The sequence below is a fragment of the Falco peregrinus genome, chromosome 10, assembly GCF_023634155.1.
Source record: "Falco peregrinus isolate bFalPer1 chromosome 10, bFalPer1.pri, whole genome shotgun sequence".
NCBI lineage: Eukaryota > Metazoa > Chordata > Aves > Falconiformes > Falconidae > Falco > Falco peregrinus.
The window spans coordinates 213,848-240,496 of NC_073730.1; the positions used below are offsets into that span (position 1 = coordinate 213,848).

The 26,649-nt window shown below is 41.2% G+C and overlaps 2 protein-coding genes across 8 annotated transcripts in view; one reads left to right on the top strand and one right to left on the bottom strand.

The window, feature by feature from the left end:
- The window catches only part of CAMSAP2 (calmodulin regulated spectrin associated protein family member 2), a 90,779-nt gene extending 86,026 nt beyond the window's left edge, over positions 1-4,753 (bottom strand). The window contains exon 1 of one of the 2 annotated variants that reach the window (XM_027793361.2): positions 4,381-4,753. In XM_027793361.2, the coding sequence (XP_027649162.2) occupies positions 4,381-4,519 (139 nt within the window). In that variant the 5' untranslated portion in view covers positions 4,520-4,753. The remainder of the gene's footprint in view (positions 1-4,380) is intronic. The other variant, XM_005242018.4, reaches the window with a different exon arrangement.
- A 538-nt stretch (positions 4,754-5,291) lies between these two features.
- The window catches only part of DDX59 (DEAD-box helicase 59), a 30,188-nt gene continuing 8,830 nt past the window's right edge, over positions 5,292-26,649 (top strand). Inside the window, exons 1-2 of one of the 6 annotated variants that reach the window (XM_055815421.1) lie at positions 5,344-5,430; positions 15,389-15,502. In XM_055815421.1, coding sequence (XP_055671396.1) covers positions 15,481-15,502 — 22 coding nt within the window. In that variant the 5' untranslated portion in view covers positions 5,344-5,430; positions 15,389-15,480. Of the gene's footprint in view, positions 5,431-15,388; positions 15,503-25,517; positions 25,635-25,981; positions 26,148-26,649 lie in introns of those variants that run through there. The other 5 variants (XM_055815420.1, XM_005242019.4, XM_055815418.1 and 2 more) reach the window with 5 other exon arrangements.

Genomic DNA, 26,649 nt, shown 5'->3' on the forward strand with positions numbered 1-26,649 from the left:
TGCTATACTGAGTAAAAGTAAAGAAATTAGGTCTGCTAGGAAAAGATTAAAAGATGTTCTGGCCTGCAACACCCAACGTAACAGATGAGAGTATTCAGTTAAAACTTGTTTCTGTCAGATATATAAATGTTCATTTCCTCCCTTCACGGTTCTACTGGCAACATCTGGAAAAGCTGTAAGGAGCTGCATATGAATTCTGAAAATATTAATCATCAGGAGAAAGCCATTTTAAAGTTTCTTGGGTAATGTTCAGTTGCAGATGATGCAATTTGTAATCTACTGCTTCAGACACCTATAAAAGATAAATTTAATGTCAAAAGGTGGACGGAATATTTAATTTTGAATGCAGAAAACACTCAAAACAATGTTTAAGGGAAGTACTCAGACTTATGCAGCTTTCATTTATAGTTTATCCCTGTCAAAAAAATCCTCAAGCTAAACCAGTGAAATTTATTACTGTAGCAGGATAATATATTGTATAGGTAGTAGAACAGCAACAGATTTGACTTGACTTTAAAATTGCTCCCATAATTTTTTAAGTAACATACATGTCAGAGATAGCGTTAACTTAAGTAATATTTGTATTATGCAAACCTGTCTGAAAAACAGTTTTTCAAGAGTACTTAGAGGTCCCCATCAAATGGGAAGAGCATGCACTTCAAGACTCAAAAATTAGTATCTTCATACTAGCTGAGGTTCTAGAGAAGCAATTCCAAGGTACAAAGGGATTGAAAACTTTTGGAGGACAAAATTACAGTTCAAGATGATTTTGGTAAGTGGAGGAAGTGGTTTGAAAATAGGATGCAGTTATATAAGTATAGCTGCAAAGCAGAAACCTACAACTGTACAACTACAAGATGGGAACAATTGAGTAGGCAGCAGTTCTGCAGAGTAAGATACAGTTACAGTGAATCACAGACTGAATGAGTCAACAATTCTAGGCTGATGCAAAAACGACAAACATCATATTCTAGTGAATAAATGAGACTATTATAGGTTGGAAAGATAAAAGTAATTTTCCAAACCTTACCTGTACTAAGAGACGTCTCTTTTGTCAAAACAGTAGAACAGAGAAGAGACACCAGTTTTATTATGTGGAAGGTGTTAGGTAAGGCGCCCACCATTCTCACATCCACCAGGAATAGGATAAGTAACAGGTTTACAGGGTAACAAAAGACATCAAGATTATGCTGTTCTAAGATCCAGAGATAAACAAGGAAGCAAACTGACTAGCAGACATACCATGGAATCTCTATAATTAGAGATTTTCAAAAAACAGGCTAAACAAACATCTGTCAGGATGATGTATATTTAGCTTAGCTCGTCTTTGGGATGGCGGATGTGTAGTAAATTTCCCAGCCACATTTTCTTTGACTATAGTAGAGCAAGAAGACAAAGCCTTCACACTCCAAAATAATGAAATCTACTTCTGTTGTTTTAGAAATAAAAAGGGCACTGAGTAACACAATATCAAGACCCTTTTAAAGTTATTTCTGTGAAGTAGGTCCTGTTACACTTTTAAGTGGAAGCATATAATATCAATAGTTTTACTACTTCTTTGGAAAGCAGTTTTTCTACACAGAAATGGTTAACTCCCAGCACTGGGAGGTAATGCTGATGTTTAGTGTTTGCAGATTTAATTTCTAAGGTCAAATGTTCCCACTTCAATACATCACAATTTTGTTATTTTTTCCCCCTTTCAGTTTCTGTAACTTGGGTCACTTAAATCATTGGCTTATTACAAAACATTTAAACTGACCTGCCCTAACAATAACATTTTCCTGCAGCAAAACGCCAAGGCACAAAATCCTATGCTCACTCAACACTGAAATATGAACGCTGTCTTCAATTACTAGTTCTTAAAAAAAATCTTCATAAAAGATGCCTTCAACACTACTGTTAGTATACTCTTATGCTCATAAGACACCCTACTGATAAGACAACCTATTTTGACCCGCCTGTGTTGTGGCCCAGACTGTATTCTAGCAGCTTCACTGAGAACAGCAATATACAATTGGTGGGTCAGTTTTTGGATGCAGATAACAAACACCAGAAGTTACTGCTAAATGTTAATGAACAGTACCTATTTAAAAGTCTTTTTTTCCCAAGACAGAATTCTCTTCACAGTGCCTAGCCAAGCTGCATCTGCAAGTTTGATTGTATTAAAATATGCTTTTAAGGATGTGAAACATGTCCACTGAAAGATGCATTCATTTGATATATAAAGATTTAGATTTCTTCAATGGATACACGATTGCAACCATATGCTTTTCATTAATCAAAATGAATGGCATTAATGTATTTCAGAGAGAGTGGGGAAGAATCCTTCACTTCCCCTGCCTGCTTAAGGAATGCCAGCATTTCAGTGATAAAAAAAAAGAAATAAAATGTGGCATCCATAAACACATTAATAATCATCCTTTGTATTGCCTTTGTACACATGTATATAGCAATAGGTAGAAGACATGACTGAGGTTGTGATCTACTCCAAAGAAATAATTTAACAAACCCAAACTTACTTACTTCTTGGAAAAGGTGAACATCAGTTCTGTTTTGCTCCAAGTATAAAGGAAGCATTTGTATTGCAGACATGCAAGTCCTGGATACCGTTTTTCCCTACTTCAGCCACAAACTCTTTTTTGAGGCTACTAGCGATATTTACTTAGTGGAAGAACTGTGATATCAGAGACACTACAATTGTGTATGTTTATCTCTCTTCCTATGATTACATTATGGCAATATTTAGAGGGCTATTATCTCCTCTAATCATGTTTCATTTGTGCATCTCAGAAGCACCACAGTAATGAAGAGAAAGAGTGAAGGAACTTGTGTTAGATCACACTTTTTATAGAAAGCAGCATCAAAGTACCCTGTCAGTTGCTTTACACATCCACAAGAAACCCAACCAATATAAACAAAGACATTTAAGCCACAGACTGAGAATTTGTCAAACTCCAGTAGAAAAAGATTTTAGGGTTAGAATGCTGGGTTATATAATTGCACAAGCAGCGTACACCCAAAATCTCCTGAGTAGAGCCTACAGAACCAAGCTACATAAGAGGCTAATGATCTCTGAAAATGTTGAACCAGGTACTTCCAAGAACTTTCACTACTACTATCTTACCTCTTGTATCTCCACAACTAATAAAGACATACATAAAAATATTATATACTTCCCCAGATTACAAAAAGGATAGCAAGCTGAGTTTATTGACAAATTTTATAAACAAACAATATTTTGATCTTTTTTTTTTCTGAAGCGATGAACATGCACTTTATGTCAGTAGCTACTGACCTTACTGAAATTTTACTAGGTTCAACCACTTTCCAAGTAGCTTTTGGGAAGCACCTAGTCAAATACCATCACTTCCTAGGGGCATCATAAAGGTACACCTTTAACTTGTTCAAATACATAACGATGCTCTGGCCCTAAACACAAAAGGAGCAAAATTCCAGGAGGAAGAACCTTTTCCTGTCATTTTATAAAGAAGAGGGGTATAAATATTAAGTGTTGATACCTGACCTTTCCAAGAAAAACCGTATTTTTGATCCACAGAAAATTAAGTTATTAATATACCACAATTATATTACAAAAAACCCAAAACCAAAAAAAAAAACCCACAAAAAAAACAGCCAACCACCAGCTTGGTAAATTTTCAAAATGCTTCCCTTAAAAGAACTCTGTAAGTCTGCTACTCCTCAAGGCCCAACAATATGTCAGGCACGGAATAATAGGTCTGGTATTCCTCAAGGCCCAGGTTTTCAAAGCCAGAGCACGGCCGCCTTTCACAGGCGCTACAACCACTTCCATTTACTTACAGACGAGGAAAGCCTCCCGCACCGTGCCGGGCAAAACCTGGCATTAAACGCTTTTTTCCTGAAACCTTGCTTACTGCTTAACCACCCAAACGGCTACAGGCTACTGTCGCGCTTGTCAAAACTATGCGCATTTACTTCCACCGCCAGCCTCCAATGCAGCTCTGAAACAGTATTAGGAACATTTTCCAGACAACGGACAAACACGGATCGCGGGTGTTTTTTCGCACTCTGTAAGCGTGACCCGGGGAATGATTAAAGCGCCATTCGCAAAGTTCGGTTCCTTCAAGAAAACTGTATCAGCTCCAATACGCAAAATTTACTCGCTAATGGAAGCAGCAGCAATACTCAAAAAATTATTACATGTAATTAAAGAAAAACAAAAGAAAACGAACCCCAGAAGGTATAAGGGAAGCTAAAAATGAGGGAACACACCAAAACCATTCCCTACCGCCTCCTATCCCACCTTCCCAGCTCCTCAGGGAAGGGCTCGCACGTCCTCGCGAGCGAAGCAACCGAGCAGGAACCAGCATCAAAGAAAGGGAAGAAGAAGACGCCACCTACCTGTCCCAAAGGCTTTGGCCACTAGCCAGGCGAGATTACAGGCGATTTTCGCTCGGGAGAAGTCATAATGGTCAAAGGGTTTGATGGCAGGAACAATGAAAGTCTTCCTCATCTCCTTGGCGTCTGCGGCATCCCCCATCTTCTCACAGGACCCCTGGCAAGTCGGGACTTACATGGTTCTTCCTCCTCCTCCTCCCGCGGCCGGGAGGGACGTCTGCAAATACGCCGGCAGCAGCTGAACGCAGCGCCGAACCCAGCTGTCCGTAAGGGCCAGCGCCGCCTCTCGCCTTCCTCCACGCAGGAACGTAGCAGAGCCCGAGTGTCCTCGTCTTCCTCCTCCTCGCTCTTTGTCTCAATTCACTCACGCCGCCGCCCCCCACCCTCCGACAGACGGCCCCCGACGGCCCCAGCCCCCCGCTCCCTTGGGGGGGCCTCCGGCCAGGGCTGGGCGCCCCAGGCCGCCGCGGCCGCCAGCCCCGCGGCCCAGAGCGGGAGCCACCGGCGAGGTCCCCCGCAGCCGCAGCGGGCCGGGACGCGGCCCTTCCCGGCCCCGGCGGAGGCGCCGAGATGTCAAAAACGCCGGGGACCAGCTCCAAAACGCAGCGCAGCCCGCCACCCCACCCCGCGCCACCCCACCCCGCCCCACCCGCGCAGCGGCCTGCGGCGGCTGGGAGCGGTGCCAGCTACGCCGCCGCTGCCCCGCGCCCGGGCGCTGCCCCAGCCGCCCCTCGGCGAGGCCAGGCACCGCTCTCCCAGCTCGCCTCAGCAGCTGCCGCTGCGGCTTTCCACCCGCGGCTGCCGCACTGGATGGGCGAGCGGCGGCTGCGCATGTGCCAGCGCCAAGGCCGCCGCCACCGCCTCCCCGCTCAGGAGGGGCGGGGAGCGCGAGCGAGCGAGAGGGGCGGGGCGCCCGCAGCCGCCGGGCGGTCACGTGGCCGCCCCCTCCCCGCAGCGGGTTTCTTGGCGCCGGGCCCTCATGAGCCAGTGGTGGGGGTCTGGTCAGGTCCGGTCTTAACCCAGCGGCAGCGAGGGGCGGAGTGTTTCCCGCCGGTAAGGGGGCGCCTGGTGGTGCCCGGCTGAGGGGAAGAGGACGGTGTCCCTCATGGCGGGATCCCACCGCTGCTGGCATCAGTGCTTTCTACAGCGGAGCCGGACGGGGCTTCCCGCGCGCAGCCGTTGGCCTTCCGCGGCGTCTCCTGGGGAGCTGGGCCTGGGCCCGGCCCCGGCGCGGCGGGCCACGTGTGCGGGGGCACGTGAGGAGCCGGCGGCCGCCTCGATGTGGGGGAGCGCGGGCCGCGCTGGCCGGAGCAGGGAGCGCCGCCGCGGAGGCGGGCTTCTCGTTCCTTTCGTGTGTGTTTGTCTGTCTTATATTAAATTGTGGCTATATGTAACTTCTCGGATGCTTGGGTAGAAAGACGTCGGCACCTTAAAATGGTTTGGTTGAGGGCTGTTCGCGTCATAACTGTAGTGACGGGCAGTAGTAGTGATTTGCCCTAGAGACCATCTGCTGCCTCGCTCGTACCTGGCCTGTTTTTAGAAACGTAAAATCGCTGTGACTGCGGCCCGCGTGGGAAGCGGCGTTAATCACAGCAGGAACGAGGGGCGGGGTGGCGAATGACGGCGCTCCAGCGGGGCTGGGGGAGGGAGCTCTGGTGGGGGTGCGGGGCGCTGCGGGCCGCCCCTCGCCCGGCGGTGGGCAGCGCAGAAACGGGCCCGGCTTCCCCGGCAGCCTTGGCCGCGCTGGGAGCTGGGCGGTGGGCCGGTTCAAGAAGCCGATCTGGCCGAAACTTAATAGTTTTTGTAGTTAGTTTTTTATCTGGCTGAGCTTTCTTGGGTCACTAAAGGACCACTCCTGACTTGTGGTGATTATTAGCTAAACTGTTTCTTCCTCCCACCCCTCTTTATGGTAATATCTTCCCAAACTGTTGCAGTGGAGGTTGGCAGTCTGATGTGGGTTGATGTTGTTGGGGTTTTTTGTTGGGTTTTTTTTGTATGTGTGTGTTGGTTTTTGCGGGTTTTTTTACCCCTGCTGAGTTTGGAAAAGAATATTTAGACGGCCTTAGCATGACACTGTAAGGCTTCAAATAATATTTTATCCCAACTTATTTTTTTGGGTTTGAACTGGACTGTGAATTGATCTGGACAGAGATTTTCCATTGCTACGTGGCTATGTATGCTTCTAGCACTTCATGTGCACAATGATACAAATGTCGAGATTATGAGGACATGGTGTGCTTTAGAGTTTTACTGACATGAGTTGGTATTTACTAGCAGTGAGTAAATGAAAGGCTTGGGGAGGTCAACGTTTGAAGAGATTGTTGCTGGCTACTTCCCCAGCATCCCATATGCTGCTCTCTGTGATGCGATTCCCAAACTGTTATGCATACCACTCCTAAGTGGCATACAGCTAGCTACAAAACTAGGAGCTGCTGTTGGCAGTGTTCAGCAGAAGGGAGGGGAGAAGGGGAGTTCAGAGGTCTTTGCTTTAGCACACTTAAGACTGAAATAACCAGATACCCTACACCAGAAATAGGGATAATAATACCAAATTAACTTACAAGTGTGTCTTGGGAAAATCTTCTCTGATCAGAAAGAGTATATGCTTAGTTTGCAATGACTAAAATAAAACTTGTATTTACACGTCTTCCTGAATATTTTTTTACATATACTTTGGAAATAAATTGTATTAGTTGACATTATTTTAACTAATTTTTTTTTTCACATTGCCACTAGAAAACTAGTTTAATTCTTCTTGTATATTTAACAACAAACACCTGGAATTCATAAGCTTTAAAACATCAAATAATTAGAGCTAGAAAAAAAAAAAATGTGTCCCAGATCCCAACTCATTTTTTTCTTGTATGACTAAAAAAAATATCTAAAACCCAGATCAACTTTCAGGAAAACTATAAGGCCATTATTTAGGTACGATGGATAATAGGATCCATTTTAAGATGTCGAAAGATTATAAACTAGTCCCTGTGAAACAATACAAAGCTTTCAGAAACTGCTTTCTTACAGAGATGTGGTATAATCAAAGTAAAGAGCCATTGGGTGTATTTGTGGTACTCCTGTATTTATTGTCTGTTCCTATGCACTTGCAAAGCATCCTATATATGTATGTTCTGTACTAGACACTGAAACTAGTGATACTTACCTGAAGCAAATAAAAACGTGGTCTGATCTTACAAAATTCTTGCAATTGTGAGCCCCGTCTTACATATCAAAAAAAAAAAAAAGTCACTTGTTAGAGAATGCATCTCAAAAATGGCAATAGAGGCAGTTATGGGTAGGTACATCTATAAACATTTCTACCAGTCTAGAGTTCAAAATGCAGAAATTTTTATGGCCTTTGTGCTGATGAAACCTGCTCAGAATCACGGAACAAAATCTAAAAAAGCTGTAGTGTGGTAACTGCAATCAAAGCATTTTTTAATTTACTCAGTGCTCTTAGAAGTGAATGCATGAATATAAAATTAATACATGTAAGTGAGAAAGAATCACCACTGGTTGCTGGAGTTCTTGTGCTAGTTCTACTTCTGCAGATGCACCAAAATGTGATCTTGTTTATTGCGTTGTCAGAGATATCAACAGTCAACATGGGAAAAAGATTAAAATTTGCTCTAATTGTTCAGAGTAGATAAACAGAAAAAAAGAGTGAGGAGTCAGCTCCTTCTGCTCTGCTTCTGTTTATCCATCTCATTTTAAATAGTGATAATCTCTTCTGTGCACAATCTTTCTGCTGCAAGTTATTTTATACTTTAAAGTTCATTCCAAGCAGAAAGACAGAATATTAAGAATTAAAACAAGTAGCTCACAGATTTTTTTTTTTAACCTTCTTTCTCCCTTCCTTTCCCCTGCCTCACTCAACCCCAAATTAGAAACCCATTTGACTAGTTTTATCCTGTAATTACATCATCGGCCTGATTCTTCACTGTCATGTGTCTCGCCATTTATACAGTGGGTGTACCAAGCCTGTAGTCAGTGTCAGACAAGGAACAAATATGACTGTGAAGCTATGAATAATAGTGTGGATGACATTGTTGTTAAGTCTTAACCTTGGCAGATAATGGAATGAGCCTTGACTAACAATTTTTTGTTGGAGAAAAAAACAACCTACTTGTTTTAAGATTCCCTTGGCTTCTGAAGAGGCTACGTGTGGAGTAGACTAATACAGGCTAGCACTAGATTACAGAGTGTTCAAGATGGAATAAGATTTAATGCATAATTTCTTCCATCACAATACTTGATGATAAAGGTAAAATGTTTTAAATTAACAATACCATTACTGATTTTGGCTACAGACATTGCCACAGCAGACTCGGTGCTAGTGAACAAACAGCTTTATCAGGCTACCTACAGAGCATAGTAAAAATATTCCCATTTCAGATTAGCCGGTCGTATTAGGCTGAATCTACAAAAGCAGCATCTCACAGTGATGTAATGCTTCAGTCTTGATGTTGCAAAAAGGCTAGGAATAACACTGTGGGGTATCAAATTTGCCTATTTAATGTGATCCCATCTGTTTGCCTTAGCCTATTTACCAGTCATGATAGAAATGGTAGTGGCTGAGGGAAGGGTGTGCCCTGTGGCCTGTAACCTCTGGCAAAGAGACAGCATGCACAGCTTGATGTGGTGCTGTCAGACTGTCAACAGACAGACCAAAAACCAGTTGTGTCCCAGTGTGATCCTTAAGAAAAGTGCTTGGTGACTTCAGCAGGTTGTGTGTTGGGAATGTGAGGTTGAACAGATAATCTATAAATGATTCTGTAAGGTTATTACAGCCTGAGGATGACGTGAAATGGAGTTACTGGTATTCCAGCCTCTTAAACTTACAATGTTTTATTAAATATATTTCTTTATAAGTAGTGGTAAACCCCGTATAACTGTAAGAGTTAAGAAATTATATTTTTAAATAGTTATTATAAAGTGAGTGATCGTCTGAATTATTAAACTTCCTTGGCATTATTACTGAAATGTACATGTGTAGTTTCTGCAAGCTAGAAGTTTTCTTAGAGCATGATTTTGGAGGGGAGTATGTTCTTTCTTTTTCAGGATGGTACAAAAATACAAGAACAGTTACGTAATTATTGGCTTTTCAAATTCTGTCTCAAATTCTTCTATTAATTTGTAATCAGGAAGTGCTTAGGGAAGAAAACAGTTTACCAACTTTACAGATTCTGGTAGAGTCATGACTCAAATGGAAGATAGAGCTTTGTATGACATTATACTTGGATTATCTGTGATTTTTGATACTGTTAAAAAAGGAAAAAGGTGCAGTAATAGCTACTTCAGCTCATTTACTACGGAAATCTGAACAACCAAAAAGCTGCCCAATGAGAATCAAATATGGTAACTGACAGTACCTCTCAGTACTGGGATGCTACTGGTTTCATTTCCTGAACTTGGCTTTGACCTAATGTAGCTCTTTTAAGGGAGGGGAAAACCTACATCTCCACTACCCCGCCCCGCCCCCCCCCCCTCCCCCCCCCCCCCCCCGTATTCCACTGGGTCAACAACTGGGCAACAGATCTGTCCCTTTCCTGTGGTCTGTGAGAGTCAATATCTCTCATCTTCAGCACTCATGCCTGGTTGGTTTGTTTGTCTTTTCCTCTGGTTACTTTGCTGTCTTTTTTATTTTCCCTGAGATTTTTTAACTTTTAGGTTTTTAATCAGGTTTTCACACTGGCTGCTTTCATGGTATGCCCATCTCCTGGAATTGCACTCATCCTAGGATGTTTTAGATTACTTTTCTTCCAAGGTGTGCTGTGCAATACTCCCTAATTCCCATTCTTTCTCCTTGACATTCCACTGTTGCTGTGTTTTCTGTGAGGACAGCAAATACCCTACTGTAACTGGTTTTTTTGTTATTGTAAACCTGATATGGAATAGATCCTACCCTCTTTCATTAAGTGAAACCTGTATACTGTTTCTTTTATGGCCACTTAGTGCCTGATGTGTTTTCTAAGGAAAATCTTAAGAGTGATTGTATGAATGTAACCTTTAAATATTAGAGCTAGTTTAGCTGCACTATAAAGTAAATGCATGGTGGGAAATGTACATTCAGAGAAATGTACAGAAATAAAATGCAATGTTACTGCCATTATGGTAGCTGTTAGATAATGCTCTGTTGGCACTCCAGAGGAAAATGAACTCTAGTTTTCAAATTGTTCATTCAAGTATAGGAAATTTAAATCAGTTAGCAAGGCTTTTTTACTAAGTCTCAATGAGAGTGGATACTAAATTGTGCACTTCTCCCTGTTGAACTATACTTCATTGAAGTGACTGGCTGATTTTTTTTCATTCTGCTTCTACATGTGAAGAAAGATCTGAATGCTCTTAAAAGCTCATTTGTTCTGAGCATATACGTGATGTATTAGTGGAGCATGAACAGGCATCAGTTTCCCATCTTTTGGCCCTGCTTTCAGTTTCCTCGGAAGCTCATGTGTGTCTGAATGAGACTGGCAGTAAATAGTAGAGAATGCTCTCTTCGAACAGTAAGATTCTGGTGTCATGTAATCACAGCAGAATTATTTTTTGGAAGGGGTGGTAGCGAAGGTGGATGAGGAGAGGAAAGCAAGGGAATAGCATAGCAGACTACTGGAGGAAGAGGTTTTTTTTCTATACATCTTCTTTGAAACATCGTCATCATCCAGTTTTTCATGGAATTTTTTAGGCAGTTTCTCAGTTTTCTTAACTTACTAGAGAGACTGCATGTTATTGAGGAATTTTTGATGATTCCTTTAGGGAGCAGGTGTAAATAGCTGGTATACTGTTGAAAAAGTGGCTGTGGAAAGTGTGTGTCAAAGATCTTATTGTAACCATTTATGCATAGTGACCCTTGATGGCATTGGAGATTTTGATTATGCATGCATGGTAAGGTCATCACAACCAGAGTGCATAGAACTCTGTTACATTTAATTCACTTTTGGCATAACTGAACTTGTTTGTATTTTCTGAGTAGCTTTACAAGCTGTATGCCTTATGGTTCCTTTGAAAATATGTTCAATATACAAAAATGTATAGGATGTCTAAGCTTCATGTAGAATAATTTGATTTAAATACTCCCCTATTTCAATATATATTAGAAACATGGAAAGAACAACAATTATTTTAATAGTTGCCTTAAACTAAATGTATATATCTACTTAGCAATAAAACTTGGCCCCAACAAGGATTTTTTTAAAGCTTGATGCTACAGACATGATTAAATTTCAGTGTGTTTATAATTGTGTTTCAGGATTAAGGGTGTTACGCAGAATATTTGTATTTGAAGAAGTGTGGATGATTTCTTTCTAGAAAGTCTCCAAAGAGAAATAACAAGTCTCTCTTGTTATTCTGTCCTCATATAGAATTCTTGCTCTATAGTTTATGTGGATCTGTTAAATCATAGGGTGTTATCTCAGCTGTCTCACCTGGGCAGGGAGCAGTCATGATTCCACTTGTTTGCGCAAAGAATAGAAATGTCCATCATCATGATGGGTGTCAGAAACAGAGCCCTCTCCTTGTATTAGCCAGTGTAGTTGAATATGGTTGAAGGAATGGGGAAAGCAGGCTGAAACTTGATGTTCAGGGAATGTTTGAGCCCTAGTTGTGATGGCCACTACCCTGGAAGCAGTCTGAGACAAAGTACACCTGAGACTCCCAGTTCTGCACAGTACTTCATAATCCCCCATAATGTGGGGTTTGTTTTAACAGCCACACTACAGCCCTTACAGATGATAATTTACTAAATGAAGAAAGAATCAGTCTGGGGAAGAGTATGCTAGTGGGCACTGTGTTGAATCAGGGAGATCATTGTATGAAACAACAAAAGGAACACCTGGAGATTTTCTACAAGCACAAGGACTTGCTGGGGTATATACCTATCAGTTTCCCTTTGATCTGGCAAGTCTTCCTCGTTTGTGTCAAGCTCTTTCCTCCTTTTGTATGTGTTCTTAACAGAAATGAGGCAATTGCCTGATTGGAGAATGTAGGATAACAGAACAGATTTCATGGCAATGAACTGTGTTGATGTAAATCCAGTTTGTTAATTTGTGTATTTTGCTATGCATAGGCTAACTGTTGAAACAGAGTACCTCAGAGTCTCTGTCCCAGTTGGTAATATGCTCTTTCAGAAGTGGGAAAAGCGTTAAGCCACAGTCATCAGAAGAGGTAGGGAAGCAAAAAGTGGCTCAGTAAGAAAGCGTATCCAAGGTAGAGGGCACACTGCCATGTGCACACTCTTTTACCACCAGGGCCTTAAGTGGTAGAAATACTGTTTGACTTCTTTGAGTGAAGAGAAACACTGGATGTGGGATACTTCAGCAGAAACAGATGAAAAAATAACAATTATCAATGCTATTTATGCTGTAGTAGTTTATAGATGCTCTAGTCAGGGGCCAAGATATCACAGTGGAAATGCAGAGTTAGTTCAGGGTCAGAATGATAAAGTTTTAGATATTGCAAGACTAGGAAAGCAGTAATAAAAAAGGCTTTGATACTATTACATTGCTCTGATTTCATTATTTAAGAGAGTCCAGTACCACAGTAATATCCTCACTGCTGCTAGATACCAGGTTTCCTGTGTATCAACAGAAGATTAAGAGCCACATGCATGGAGATGCTCTGTGTCTGTGCCTTTGCTGGCTCTTTAGTCATTAAAGGAAGACAGGTCATGCTTCCCAGGGCCAACACCCTCTTGTAACCACTGACTACCTTTGTGGCTTCTTGCAGACAGTATCAGTAATGCAGAAGCCTTTTCACTGCCTAGCCTTTTTGCTCCAAGTTCCACTGATCTGGCAGGAGTTCTTTGTTGTTACTTGTCTCTTGTCTGGCTAGTGGTGTTTTACCTTTGTTCAGGTTGTATACTACAGTAGTACTCTATTTTTCAAGTGTTTACATCAGTAATGTCAGGGGCAGCTGTTCTCCTGCAGCTTTAATTTACCCTGGAGCTGAGCAGATTGAGAATCTGAGTATGATGACTTACTCCAATTCATATAAACTCCTCAAGAATGGTAAAGTCCTTATATACTCAGCATTTTTGGCTGAATCACAGATAATCTCAGAAGAACTGTTGTTTCATAGGATTACTTAGTTTTAATTACTTAGTTATTTTAGTATTTAAATTACTTGGTTTAGGATTAGCTTGTGTGGAACTGTAAGGTAGGTAGGTATATTCTGGCAGACAATTCGCTCTAGGCAAATTTTCCTGACAGAACCCCCCAAGTTAGTCAAGAAAACAAGCAGAAACATTTCTAAGCTACTCTGTCTCATTGTATTTTCTGGCCCTGTTCCTTCTAGTGTTTCCTTTGAAATGATCTCACCAGATATATTCAGAACAGTTTTAGAATTTATTGATAAGTTTGATTGTCATGTTTTGTTTTGAATTGCTGGGAGGTTTCTTCCTCTTAGACTTACATCTAAGTTACCACTTTTTCACAGTTTAGGCAACTATTGTACCCTTCTTGCTTTTTGACACCTGGCTGTTGCCTGAGAGAGAGTTTCCTTAGCTTGGGCTGCCATCTTTGTTGTGCCTGAAATCTAATTTCTATGTGTCTTGCTGGTTGCCACAGGAAACAATATTGCTTTGGCAAGGAACTGTACAGAATTACCTTGTCCTAATAGGTCGTGTCCAAAAAAGAAAACGGGGATACTGAAACTGGACTTTTGCATGGCTCAAAGCTTTAAATCGTTTGGTTAAAAACAAACCAAAACAAGAACAACCCAACCAAATTTGACATGGAAATTTTAGGCTTGTGCTTTGTAAGAATGATGTATTAAACTTAGCCAATTTTTTCACAATCTGGCCTTATACCCAGGTCAGCTGAGCTGTATTAAGAAATAGTACAGATTTAATCAACGGAATTGTTTAGCAGATGGAATTCCATGAGTGCTTCATATGCATTTCATACAGTCTTCCTTAAAAAAGAAATACACGACAGTGGAGTCTTGGATAATACAGCACAAGTCTCCTTTCACACTATAATACTTCAGACTTATTTAATACCAAAGAGTTAGAAACATAATGATTTGGGGTGCAGACTTGTTAACCAGAGGGGGTTTTTTTATAAAGCAGCTAAAAAATATATGAAGTGCTAAATTGTTTACCTTATTTAGTGTAAATTTAATTTATTCCAAAACTTGAAAATGTGTTTTAAAACTTCTAATCTGAAATCTTTTGAACCAGGCACTATCATGCTGGATTTTTTTTTGCAGCCAAGTTACAAATCCCAGAAAAATAAGGTTTGCATGGAAAGTTCTTGGCAGATCTCTCTTGGAACAGCACAAACAAAACTGCTTAACAAGGAGGCATTCATTATTTCTGTCTTGTTACCCTCTGTTATTACAGTCACTAGCTGTAAGGTTACTGGCATCTTTGAATCTTTCTAATAAAAAGCATAGGGAGCAGTCATTCAAGGGTAGTAGTGAGAGAGATGCTGCATTTTTGAGGCTTGCTTTCTTGTTTAATAGTTTTGTGCTTTATCAGTCTGAGTTAATGCATTGTCTGCATGTTCTCAGAGCAAACAAAGTTTAGGAAACTAACTGAATTTCAGAAGGACAAATCTGTAACTCTAACTTCAGCAGTCTGTAGTCTTGAAGCATGCAGTTAAACCACAGATGGACAAGTTCTCACCACCATGTCATGAGAATTGGAGTTTTGTTTGCTTAGTATTTTTAACAACTAACTGATAAATGCTGCAAGTGATTCACAGAAGCAAAAGCTCAAGAAAGTTAAAGGATATATGTGTTTTGAACATTGGGATGTATTCTTATCTCTTTTGGTTATCTTGAATACCTAGTCTCATCTAATTGGTGTTTATTAGTGTTTTCACTTACTTAGTGCTTTCAAGTCCTCAGTTTTATCACACCTTGACTGTTTTTGCTAGCATGACTAGCTTAAAAGAGAAAACAAAACATTCTCTCTTATGCAAGAAAACTTAATTACACATACAGAGTTTTAGATGTATACCTTAAGACAAGTACTTCAGTTTTATGTTTTCATATCTAATAGTATGCTTCCTTACAGAGCTTTGTAAGAACAACATTTATGGGACAAATCCATACAATATCCAGTGTTTGGTCCAGTGCCATTCACTGACTGATCGGAGGAGCCAAGCCATGTATGAGAATCCCATTTTAGGTAGGTGAGAGGTTGGCTGGATTTGTATGGGGGGATGGAGTGGGAGCTGTTTTCAGATGAATCATTTCTGCTTCTTAGGTTTGGATTTGGGAGGATATTTTTAATTGATATACTAGTACCAGGAAGGGCTGATTTAGCTGGAATTGAACTAGGAGCTCAGTCATTTTGTCTGAACTGGGTTTCTCAGAAGTATATAAGCTGAGACTATATGTACCTGAGAAACCTATAAGTAGTGCTAAGCTTTGACATGGTAAGTATTCAGAGGTGGACTACTAAGGCTTAGAGTAAGGTCAGTTTTGGATTTACACAGACTTGGTCCCCTCCTAGTTTACCCAATCTGTCTTTGGGGGCTTTGGTATTCCCGGACTGGGATAGAGCCTAAAGTCTTTTACCCCCTCACAGACTAGGGACTTCATGCCAGAAGACACAAATAATGCCAAGACCTGCTATTCATTCTTGTTACTTTGTCATTCTTAAATTTGGGGTTTTTTTGGTCCCCATGGGATGACTATTATGCATTTATGTGTACAGTAGTACTTGCCTGGGAGGGCAGTTCATCTATGCCATGAGTGAATATCCAAGTGTGAGGATGAATTTAGTTGAAATATATGATCAGATTAATGCAAATTCTTTTCATTGATGAAGCAAGATAATTAAATAAGCAAATGGAATTACTGGGATTTTAAGGTATGTTTTCACTTACAGATTACATAGGTGTTTTAACTCCTTAAAATTTGAGTAATGTATTGATTCTGTAATTACTTGATCATGACATGTTTAGGTGTATTGAAATACATTTTTAGTTCTACCACCTAGGAGCCTACTTCAGTTCATTTTTATGTATAAATGTTTATAAAATTATTTTCTAAGGAATTAAAGGGGTAAAGCAGTACTTGAAATCATAGTAAAATGACACAGTGAATCACTTCTGAGGCTAACGGTATCATGAGATGCAAACCATTTGTCCAGTACATAATTATTGTTCCATTTCAAGTTTCAGCGTGGTAGCTTTCTGTTGACAGGTTTTACCCTTATTTAGGTGTTGTCCTTACTAGTGCAGCAAGCATAAAAGTATATTGTGTATTGCAGATAATGGGACAGAAATACAGTCATGCTAAGACCAGATCCAGATTGGTTCTTTACCACCCTGTTATTTCCTAGAGCTAATGAAAACCATGGCCTCCCAGATAGAAAAATACTTTCAGCTGTTGCAAATGGCTATACGTTTTTTAGTAGGGAAGAACTGGTAAGAGACTTTAGCCCCGCATTTGCAGCTTCCCAGTTTTATGGGTTTTGTAGTTTATGAAAAGGAAATTATAAAAAAAGAGCATTAACCATAGCAAATGTTAACAATCTTTTCACTTCTTTTATGCATAGAAAAGAGTAAGTAGGGAAATAAAACATCTAGGAAAGGAACAGTGATGTTGATACACACATTGTGGAGGTAAGAAAAAGTAAAAATTTTTTTGACTTTTGAAATAAAAAACATCTGATATACTTCTCTGTTAAAGAAGTCATGGGCAAGTGGTCTACTTGGTAACCAGGTATTTATATTGCATTACAGTCCTTCTGGAAAGAATTTTAGCTGATGGTGTAACATTGTTTGGTAAACAAAGTCACAATTCTTTTATCCTCTGTTTTGCTTAGCAGTCATGTACAATGTCTTTTTCAGCACATGACAAAGATCTGTACTAGTGCAATTAATGCCAGGTACACCACAGGTCTGCAGAATTAATATTTGAGACCTGTAGTACAAGTCAGTGGAAAAAATACCCACAAGGTGTGTGTTTTTAACTAAACTATTAAGGCTGCATTGAATACTCTGTACACTAAGAGTAATGTCTGAGAAATTTAAAAATCATAGGGTAGAGCCCGACAGTCACAGCCACTTAGAGCAGTGGTGAAGTCTGATATAAAGGAAGCTTTTGAGACCTGAACCCTGGAGCTGTGTGGCCACCAAGCCCGCTACTAGCGGAAAGTACAGGAGCTGCAAGGATCATCTGTTTTGTAACAGCTGCCAATGTCTTCCAAAGGCAATAGTCAGCTGTCAGTCACTAGTGGGGACATCCTGAATTTGGCTTCTACTTTGGCAGCAGTGAGTTGGCTTTTTGTAGATACAGTTATAGCTTTTCCATGTTCTTTAATAATTTTTGTGTGAGGAATTCAACTAGGTCAATTTAAGACTTCATGCAAAGACAGAATAGGGACCAAATGTAGTGTAGGGAAGTCTGAGGGTTAAACCCAATTATTAGTATTGGCATAGATTTTTAACAAGACAACTGGTGAAAAGTCTAGTTTCTAGCAGCTCATTTGCATGTTTTCCAGACCATTCTTAGTACAGGGGGTTTTGCTTTCAAAACTAGCGATGTTGGTAGAAGCTTTAGAGGTAGAAAGGGAAATTATTATCCATTTAATCAAAAGGCCTATGTTGTAAACTTGTCCTTTGGTCTGTCACATTAATCGATTATAACTGTGCTTCTTCCACTTGTCTCCCTGTAATACAAATTCAATGTACCAGAGCATAAACTGTTACTTTTGTCATACTTGCTGATTAATTAGAAAGGTCTTCATCCCTTAAGAAGTGACATGATTGGAGAGAGTTTATTGAGGGGGCAGGTGGTAATACACATCGAACACAGGTCATCTGGCAAGCTGGAACTTAAATAATTGCTGTTGTCTCTTGTGGATTTTCTTTTCTTCCTCTCCTATCCTTTTCTCTGGGACCCCAGAGGGCATGGAAAATGGGGTTTAATTTCAGTAAGTGCATGTTGCAGGAGCGTTACCTTGTTTTTAGAATATATGAGAATCTCATATGCCTCCAAACAGCATTATTAATTGGAACATAAATCTAAATGACAAACTGGTAAGCAGCTTTCAAATACAGTGGTTTATATCTTGTCAGGAAAAAAATAGATTAAAATGAAGGGAGAGAACTTTTAATTCTGAAGTCTGCACCTCTAATTAAGCTGTATTTCAAGATTTCTTTAATCATGTTAATTTCCACCTGAATTCTTTAAGAATCTGGGTTCCAGTTTATTGCTTACTGAAGTCCCTGGAAATTTGCAATTGTCTTTGCAGTCTTTTGATCACATCCTTGTTCTGTAAGTCTCAGAAACCTAACAGATTTGTAAGCTGGTTTAAATGATTCTCATACCATAAAATCATTCCTTTTAATTGGAAAAAGCTACTCTGTCTTGTACAAAGAAGTTGGTAATTTTATTCACTGTAGCTTTTACAGCTGTGCTGAGGCTATGGTGATAGTAAATCAGAGAGTCCATTGATTCTGAAAGTAAGTATTATATGCAGAATTTGAGCATATAATAACACATGTTAATTATGTTGGTAAATTTTGCATGATTTGCCCTGTATAGTTATTACCCTATGGACTAGTGGCATTTAATGCTAGAGCTTCAGGGCAAGACTGCTGTTTGTTTTACTTTTTTTAAAAAAAAAAAAACAACCAACACCTCTTTAATATGCTATAAGAATTCAGATTTAATTAGTTTTTTAATTTATTTTTTATTTTTTAATTAATTTTTTAATTCCAATTTTACCACAGTTTTCTGCAGAGACTAATATAGGCCAGTATTTCCTTACAGTGGGGTTGTTCAAACAAAGAGAATGCTCAGGAAGCCTGAAAATATTAGTCCAAGACTTCTACTGATTATTTTCTTCGAAAAAGCTTAGGAGTTGCCTGTTTTCGATTAAGCAATATCAGAAAAACTATACTTCAGAATAAGTATATTGCATGCAATATCTGTACTAAATCAGGACATTTTGAATGAATATTAGCAGACTTGACTAGTTAATGGTTAGCCAGCGTTATTTGGTTTTAGATTATCTTGATTTTTCTGTGTGATTCCTTTAAAAGTGTAATTCAGAAACCAGAGGAGTCATTGACTCACTGCTTCCATCAGTCAAAGAACTATTCATTAAGTATGCTTTGGGTTAGAGCTGCTGTTGACTACCTACCTACAAGACTGCTGAGTGGCTCCAAAGTGCCAAAACATTAAAAAATAGGAAAATATTTGGTTTCATAGCATAAGGTAGAGCAGGCATAGGTGCCAGTCCCCAAGTAAACATGCTTTGACTTCCACGCCTTCTGAAGGAAAAGACGTTCCCCCTCCCTTTCACCCAAGCAGTGGATGTTGTTTTAACTACAGTGATACCTATTGTGGCACTCTTAAAAAAAAAATAAACAATTTCAGGGAATAATTGGTATTCTTTAAGTGACATCTTCACAAACTTCATGATCTTAATCCATTACAACATCAAAAAACCAACATTTAGGCACTTGAATTCCTTGGTGTAGAACAATACGTAGAATATATATTGAGATATTTAAAATCATTAACAGGATAAAGAAAAACCAAAACTTGCTTTTGATGAGATACTATCTCAAGGCATGTTTTAGTTTTCAGGTTTGTCAGTACTAATGCTTGCCACTTGAGGGGGTGATGCATTAGGGGCTGTTTGGACTCTTAGTTTTGCATGCACTGGGAGCTCACTCTTAAGAAGAAAATTCAGACATCGCATGAGGATAGTGTTGGCTATAAAGGAAACTTAAAGTGCACTTTATTAACATGTTTTGGACACTTACTCTTTGGGACGTATTTATCTGTTAATCAAGTCACTGTGTGGAACTTGAGAACATCTTGCTTGACAGATTCATGGAGAGGTGCCTACAGGTTGTGTTCCGGTACAGGTTTTAATTAACAGGGTGACTCTGGGAGGTATCGATGTGGACAGCTGAGGCATATGCTACAGTCGAGCAGCTCTTTGAAATGCTTGTGATACTGACTCTGAATTACTGTGCAGAATGCCTGTTTCTTATGGATTTAGTGTGTCTGGGAGTAGAGGGATTTCAGTCTCCTGCTTTAATCCAGTCTTGTTTTACTGAATTATTTATTATTTGCATGGTGATAGGAAAGGTTGGTTCATGCTTCTAAAGAATGGCTGTGTGATGTTATAAGACAAAGCACCTGTTTTTAAATTGAGCGCAGGAATCCAAGATGCCATGCTTGCTTTCTGTATATTTGATGCAGAAACCATGAGGAAATATGGAAAAATCTTCTTGATGTAATTTAAAATAGACCAAAAAGTGGGATACCGTTGTATTAATAATTTGTGCTTGAATTATTGTTTTAATTATTTATTTTTACTTTTAACCAAGTTACTATCTTTGTAATTCTAACAGAAATTTGCATAAAGCTGAAATACTCAGTTGCTGTATATCTATGTAGTAAATCTGTATCAGTATGTATTAGTCCTTTTGTACATGTGGGTTTGTGCATTGTTCCATTTGTGTAGTTCCTAAATGTTTTTCGAAATTACTCTGAAGAGGTGTATTTATTATATATGGATTATATTTGATCAAGGGTTTCTAATGACACTGTGATACTTTCCTAGGCAGCTATTGTACTGGAACACGTGCAGCATAGACAAGATGAGAAAATTGTAAACTCTTGCTGTTTTACCCACTAAATTAAATAACAATCTCTATAAAATAGAGATGGTTGTTGGTGTGGTTTGGTTTTTGGTGGGTTTTTTTTTACACTACCTGGAAACCTTAAGATTTCCTGTGATGACATTCCCAGATAAATTGTCCATATTGTGCAAAAATTACTGTCCTAATCGTTCATGGTTTTCTAACAGGACTGAAACCCAAATTCATTCAGCCAGTGCTTGAACTAACTCATTTTTGGAAGGAAGACTACCAAGACAAAACCATTGTAGGATATCTGAGAACATCTTGTCTGGGGACATTTTGTCCAATTTGGTGAACTCTAAAGGTACAAAACTTGAAGTTCAGAAATCTTATTAAAATGTCATTTGCCTCAGATCTGACTAGCAATATCAAGAGCTGAGAGAATAGGAATTAAATTCACCAAGGCTATCTATTACTCTTATATATTTCAGCATTCTAAAAATGCTTAGGAAGGTGACTGGACTAGAATGTTTATGCTTTATACCAGGAAAAAAAAAAAAGTATTTATTTAGTAAGCTCACAAAGCACAGTATCTGTTCCAGAAGAGTTTTTGGTATGTCTATGCTGATTAACTTCCTCAGGTAAATAATGAATAACATAGTACATTATGTAGAAACTTCTACTCTTTTTTTAGTTGTGAGCACTTACTATAAAGCATGTTACAATTTCATATTACAATTTTTTTTTTTAAGAATAAACTATCAATAGCTGTCCAGCCTTTATGAACCATTCAAAGTACAGTAGATGTACTGTATCTGTTCCTCAGTCGTATCTTCAGGTTGAACAGTTTATGTAGTTGTCTTGCATGGAAGTCCTTCCATGCCTCTGAATGTCCATGCACTCCTTTTCCAAAACTTAATTTCAAGTTCTTCTGTAGATCTTCCTCAGATAAGGGGAGTGAGTGATGGGGAAACTCCAATTACAAGGAGCGTTTCTATAGGTGCATTGTCAGTTTATATCGTAAAGTTATCTTTACCTTTCCTAGTATTTCCTACCATGGAACTGTTTTTCTGACTGCTGTTAGATGCTGAACTGATGTTTTAACAGTTATTCCTCTTAATCCTCAGATTTTGTTTCTGAATAGTAATGGCCAATTCACAGGCTACCATTCTGACATTCAGCATTAAGGTATCTGAGTACCTAGGTTTGTATTTGTCTGTCTGATTTTTACCTGTCAGCATAACCAAATCTTCTAAGGCTCTTGTAAAGCTCTTCTGTTGGACCTTTAGCATTAAATATCTCAGAGGAGATTGCCAGCAAACTTTCTTGCTTTCTTGGTCTTTAGGTTGCTATATCAATCTACAAAATGGTACCAAGTTTTGCAGAATTCACTGGTGACTTCCCTCCCTTCACTGTGGGACCCCTTATTAGTGAGTCCCTGATTTTTTCTTCCCTGTATTCTGATCAATGGCATGTCCATGCAAGACCGTTTCCTCTTACCCTGCATTTTTTTTGTGTCCTTAAAACTTTTGGCGAGGAATCTCTTAACAGCTTTTGGAAAGTCGAGTATTCTGTATCAGTGACATTTTCCATAATCACAGGGGTCTTTTTATCAGGTATTAACAGTTGTCCTTATTGAATAACTCTTTAAGGATTCCTAGATAATTGATGATGTAATGAGAGGGAGGCTGCTGTTTTTTTATTGATAACATAATCCTGCAGAGTGATACTTGGTTTCTTTTAGTCTTTAGCCATCTTGAATAATCTGTGACCTCCTTTAATATTAACGGCTGTGATGAAGTCTGAGTTCATCTTCTGTAAGACTATTATTTGCTAAAGAAAAGGAAGCTATTAGTGTGTATTAGAAACAGCAGTAGAGCCTGGTTTTCTGTTTGGAGAATGTAAATTTGTGTTGCATTTATAATAAATTTTTCTATAATAATGATCTTAGAAAATGCAACATGTGTATCTTCAAAGTGATTGTAAAGAATAATTCGGTACCTAATTAAATAGTGTTCATTACTAACAAAATAGTGTTCTCATGAAGCAGATACAGGGTAGAACAAAAATTGAAAGTCATGCATCCATAAGTGAATCATGGAGTACACCCACTGCCTACATTATTCCTTCCACAGAAATGCACATTCTAGACTTCTGCACTTTGCAGCTTAGAACAGCAGGAATATGTACTATGAACAAAAATGCTAAGTAATTGTATTACAGTATGGACAGTATTACTGAATCTCAAGAGCTTCAATGTATCTGTGTAATCGAAGTGTGCAAACTCTTCTCTCACAGCAGGTGAGGGCAGAACGGTAGCTTTCAACAAAACAACAGTGTTCTTACCATCACAGAAAGGTACTAAACTTCTTTAGATTCAGTTGTTTCCATTAGATTAATACTTCTGTCACAGAAACCTACTGTTAGCAAAAAGTAGAAGAAGCTGATACACCAAAATGCAAACTTCCTATATGTATGTACTTCATAGAGTATGAAGCATCTCCTATCATATGGAATATTGTTGAAATACTGGTCTTTATTTAGCAAATGATGTTTTGAATTCCAGGAAATGACCTTGTAAAAATGAAAGAAAAGGAAATTAGCCTATGTTAGAAACTCTCTGAGAGGGAAAATGAAGAAAAGAAACTCAGTGCAAACAAAGGGGAACGAGAGAGGCTGAATCAGGGAAAGGTGAGGGTTTTCACAGAGAATGAGGAATGTCTGGAGCATGGGTGAAAGGTGCCCAACAGCTTTTCAGGTCTAGAAATGCCCACTTAATCTTTCCAGAAGCTCAGTAGTTTCTTCCGATTGTACCAGTTAATTAAAAATCCCACACAGTCCAAACCCCCCTGTTTGCACTAATTTAGTCTTCCTGCTGCAGTAATCTACTACAGATAAATCCAGCATACTTTTAAGATAGACCATGTTTCAAGTATGACTGGACTTGAATGTCTGTCCGGGTTTCAGCTGGGATAGAGTTAATTTGCTTGTTAGTAGTTAGTACAGTGCTGTGTTTTGGCTGTGATGTGAGAACAGTGTCATAGGACACTGATTTTTTTTAGTTGTTGCTGGGTGATGTTTATACTAAACCAAGGACTTTTTAGTTCCTTGAGCCCTGCCAGTGAGAGGGCGGGGAGGGGGCACGGGAAACTGGGAGGGAACACAGCCAGGACAGGTGACCCAAGCTAGTCAAAGAGGTATTCCATACCATATGGCGTCATGCTGAGTGTATAAACTGGGGTAAGAAAAAGGAAGGGGGTGACACTTGGCATTATGGCATTTGTCTTCCCAAGTGACCATTACGAGTGATGGAGCGCTGCTTTCCTGGGGATGGCTGAACGCCTGCCCGCCGATGGGAAGTGGTGAATGAATTCCCTTGCTTTTCTTTCCTTGTGTGCAAGGCTTTTGCTTTACCTATTAAATTGTTCTTATCTCAACGTTTGAGTTTTACATTCCATTCCGATTCTCCCCATCCCTCAGGGTGAGGGGGAGTGAGCAAGCGGCTGTGTGGTGCTGGGTTGCTGGCCTGGGTTAAACCACGACGATTTTACAGAAAGCTACCATGGCCAGCTGCTTGAAAGCCCCCAGTTTTGTGTGTCTTTTAATCCTGTTCCTGCTGGCTTCTCTGAAACTATTTCCAAAGGGGCTGCTAGTATTTATGGATTTTCCCTTTTAGCAGGAAATGGTGGTGGTGACCAACAAAAGTAATCAGCCAGAAAGGAAATGGAACTCCCCATCAGTGTGGATGCTTTCAGGCTAATGAGATCAGTGTTGGAGGAAGAGGTACAATCTGTTCTGGAGTATCTGGAGTGCCTGGGAGTACATCAGCCCAGATAGCTCCCAGCAAAGTGTCCTTCCCATGCATCAAATCACTTATAGCCGTGGGGTATGCTTCTGTGTTGGGAATACTCTGGTTTTCCTACTTGTGCTCAAAACCAGGACCTCCTGCAAATGATACAGACACAGTGACACCACATCAGGGTCCTCATTTTGCAAGGGAGTATCTGGGAGAGATTGACTGTCCTCTTGGTGATGTGAGGCCTTGGAAAGAAAGGGAGTACCAGTGACTGCCCAGTTCACAATGGCCAAGCAGCTAAAAACTGTCGGACTTATCAGTGGCTGTACACCCAGGCTGTACCCTTCCATGAACTGGTTTACCTGGGGTGGTGGTTGCACCTAGGCTGTCTTGCAGAGCACTGGCTGAAGTTAAGTCTGAAAGTCTCTTCTGCCATGCAGTGAAACATGATGAATTACGGTGTTCTCGTGCATTGTGGCATAAATAAGGTACGCTTATTTATTATAAAAAATAATAAAAATAGCTTGTTCAGTTTGCAGTATACGAACGGCCCTCTCCTGCCCCTGCAAGTGTTTTAAGTGGCTCAAGGCATGCGCTGGGCTCTTATCAGCCACACCTTGCCCCTCCACCACGTGCACCAATAACATTTTTCTCGTGTGTGCAAACACCGGTGTGTTTGTAGCGTCTGGCAGCTCGGGCCGCAAGCAGAGGAGCGCTGGGCCAGCCCCCCGCAGCCGCGCCCGCACCCTGCGGGCCCATTCCGCGCTGGGCGGAGCCGCCTCCCGCGGGGGGCGGGCCGGTGACCCCCCGCACGCCTCTGCACGGGGGGGAGGGGTTTGAACGGCCGCTTACAGCGACGTGTAGGCACGGTTGTCGCTGGTTTGTACGAGCCTCCTCTCCATTTAAAGGTACAGCGTGCTTTTTTTATCCACCGACATCCTCTGTGCGGAGGGGGCTTTCTTTGCTCGAGGGCGGGTCTTTCACCGTGCTAGTTAGGACAGGTCACACACAGTTCAGAAGTGCTCTGTTCGGCTCATTGAGCATTTGGTTCGCCTTGGGCTCCTCCTGTTGTGCCCCAGCTCGGCGTATTTGCGGCGTCTGCGCCTTCCCCCGAGGCACCGGTTGGTGACTGTGAGGATTTAAGGAACATCCTGGTGTTCAGATTCTTTCTCATTTTTCACTATAGATACCTACGTTTTCCCTTTTTCTTTTTCGTGTATGTATTTCCCCTTGTGCCAGCGGCGCTCGCCCCCGTGCGGCCGGGAGCCCCCGCCCTTGTCCCGCTCCCCGCCTGCCGACCCGGCTTCCGCCTGCGCTGCCCGTGGAAGGCCACCGCCATTTTGTGAGGCCAGGCGGCGGGGCTGACGGCCGGCCGGTAGCAGTACGTGAGGCGACGTCCCTCCGCCGCCGGTGAGCAGGAGGTGGGGGCAGGGCTCCGCCTCGCAGCGGTGGGGCGGGGGTGCGGGCAGGGCGGCGGGGGAGGCCGTCGCGTAGAAACGGCTCCGCGCCGAGCCGGTCTGGCGTGGGCCGGGAGGCGGTAGCCGGGGAGGAGGGCTGGGCAGGCGGCGGCTCCGTCCGTACGGGCTGCTTCGTCAGGCCGGCACGCGTGGGCGCGGCGTGTGCCCCTCACCCCGGCGGCGTGTCTGGAGGGTTTGTCGCGGGCAGGTCGTGGCGCTCCGTCCCGGGCGCCGGCCGCAAGAGGCGCCGCCATCTCTCGGGGCCGCGCCGGGGCGGGCGGGGCGCGCTGCTAAGGCAACCGGCTTTGCACGCCCGGGAACCGCGCTTGGAGAGAGGCTGACACCGGCTGGCACGCAGAGTACGATTAACGCAAAATAAAACTACAGGATTGTGTGTACTTTGTTTACCGGTTGTACCGTAGCAAACATTTGGTGAGAACCTCTGACGCTTTCAGAGTCAGTTACT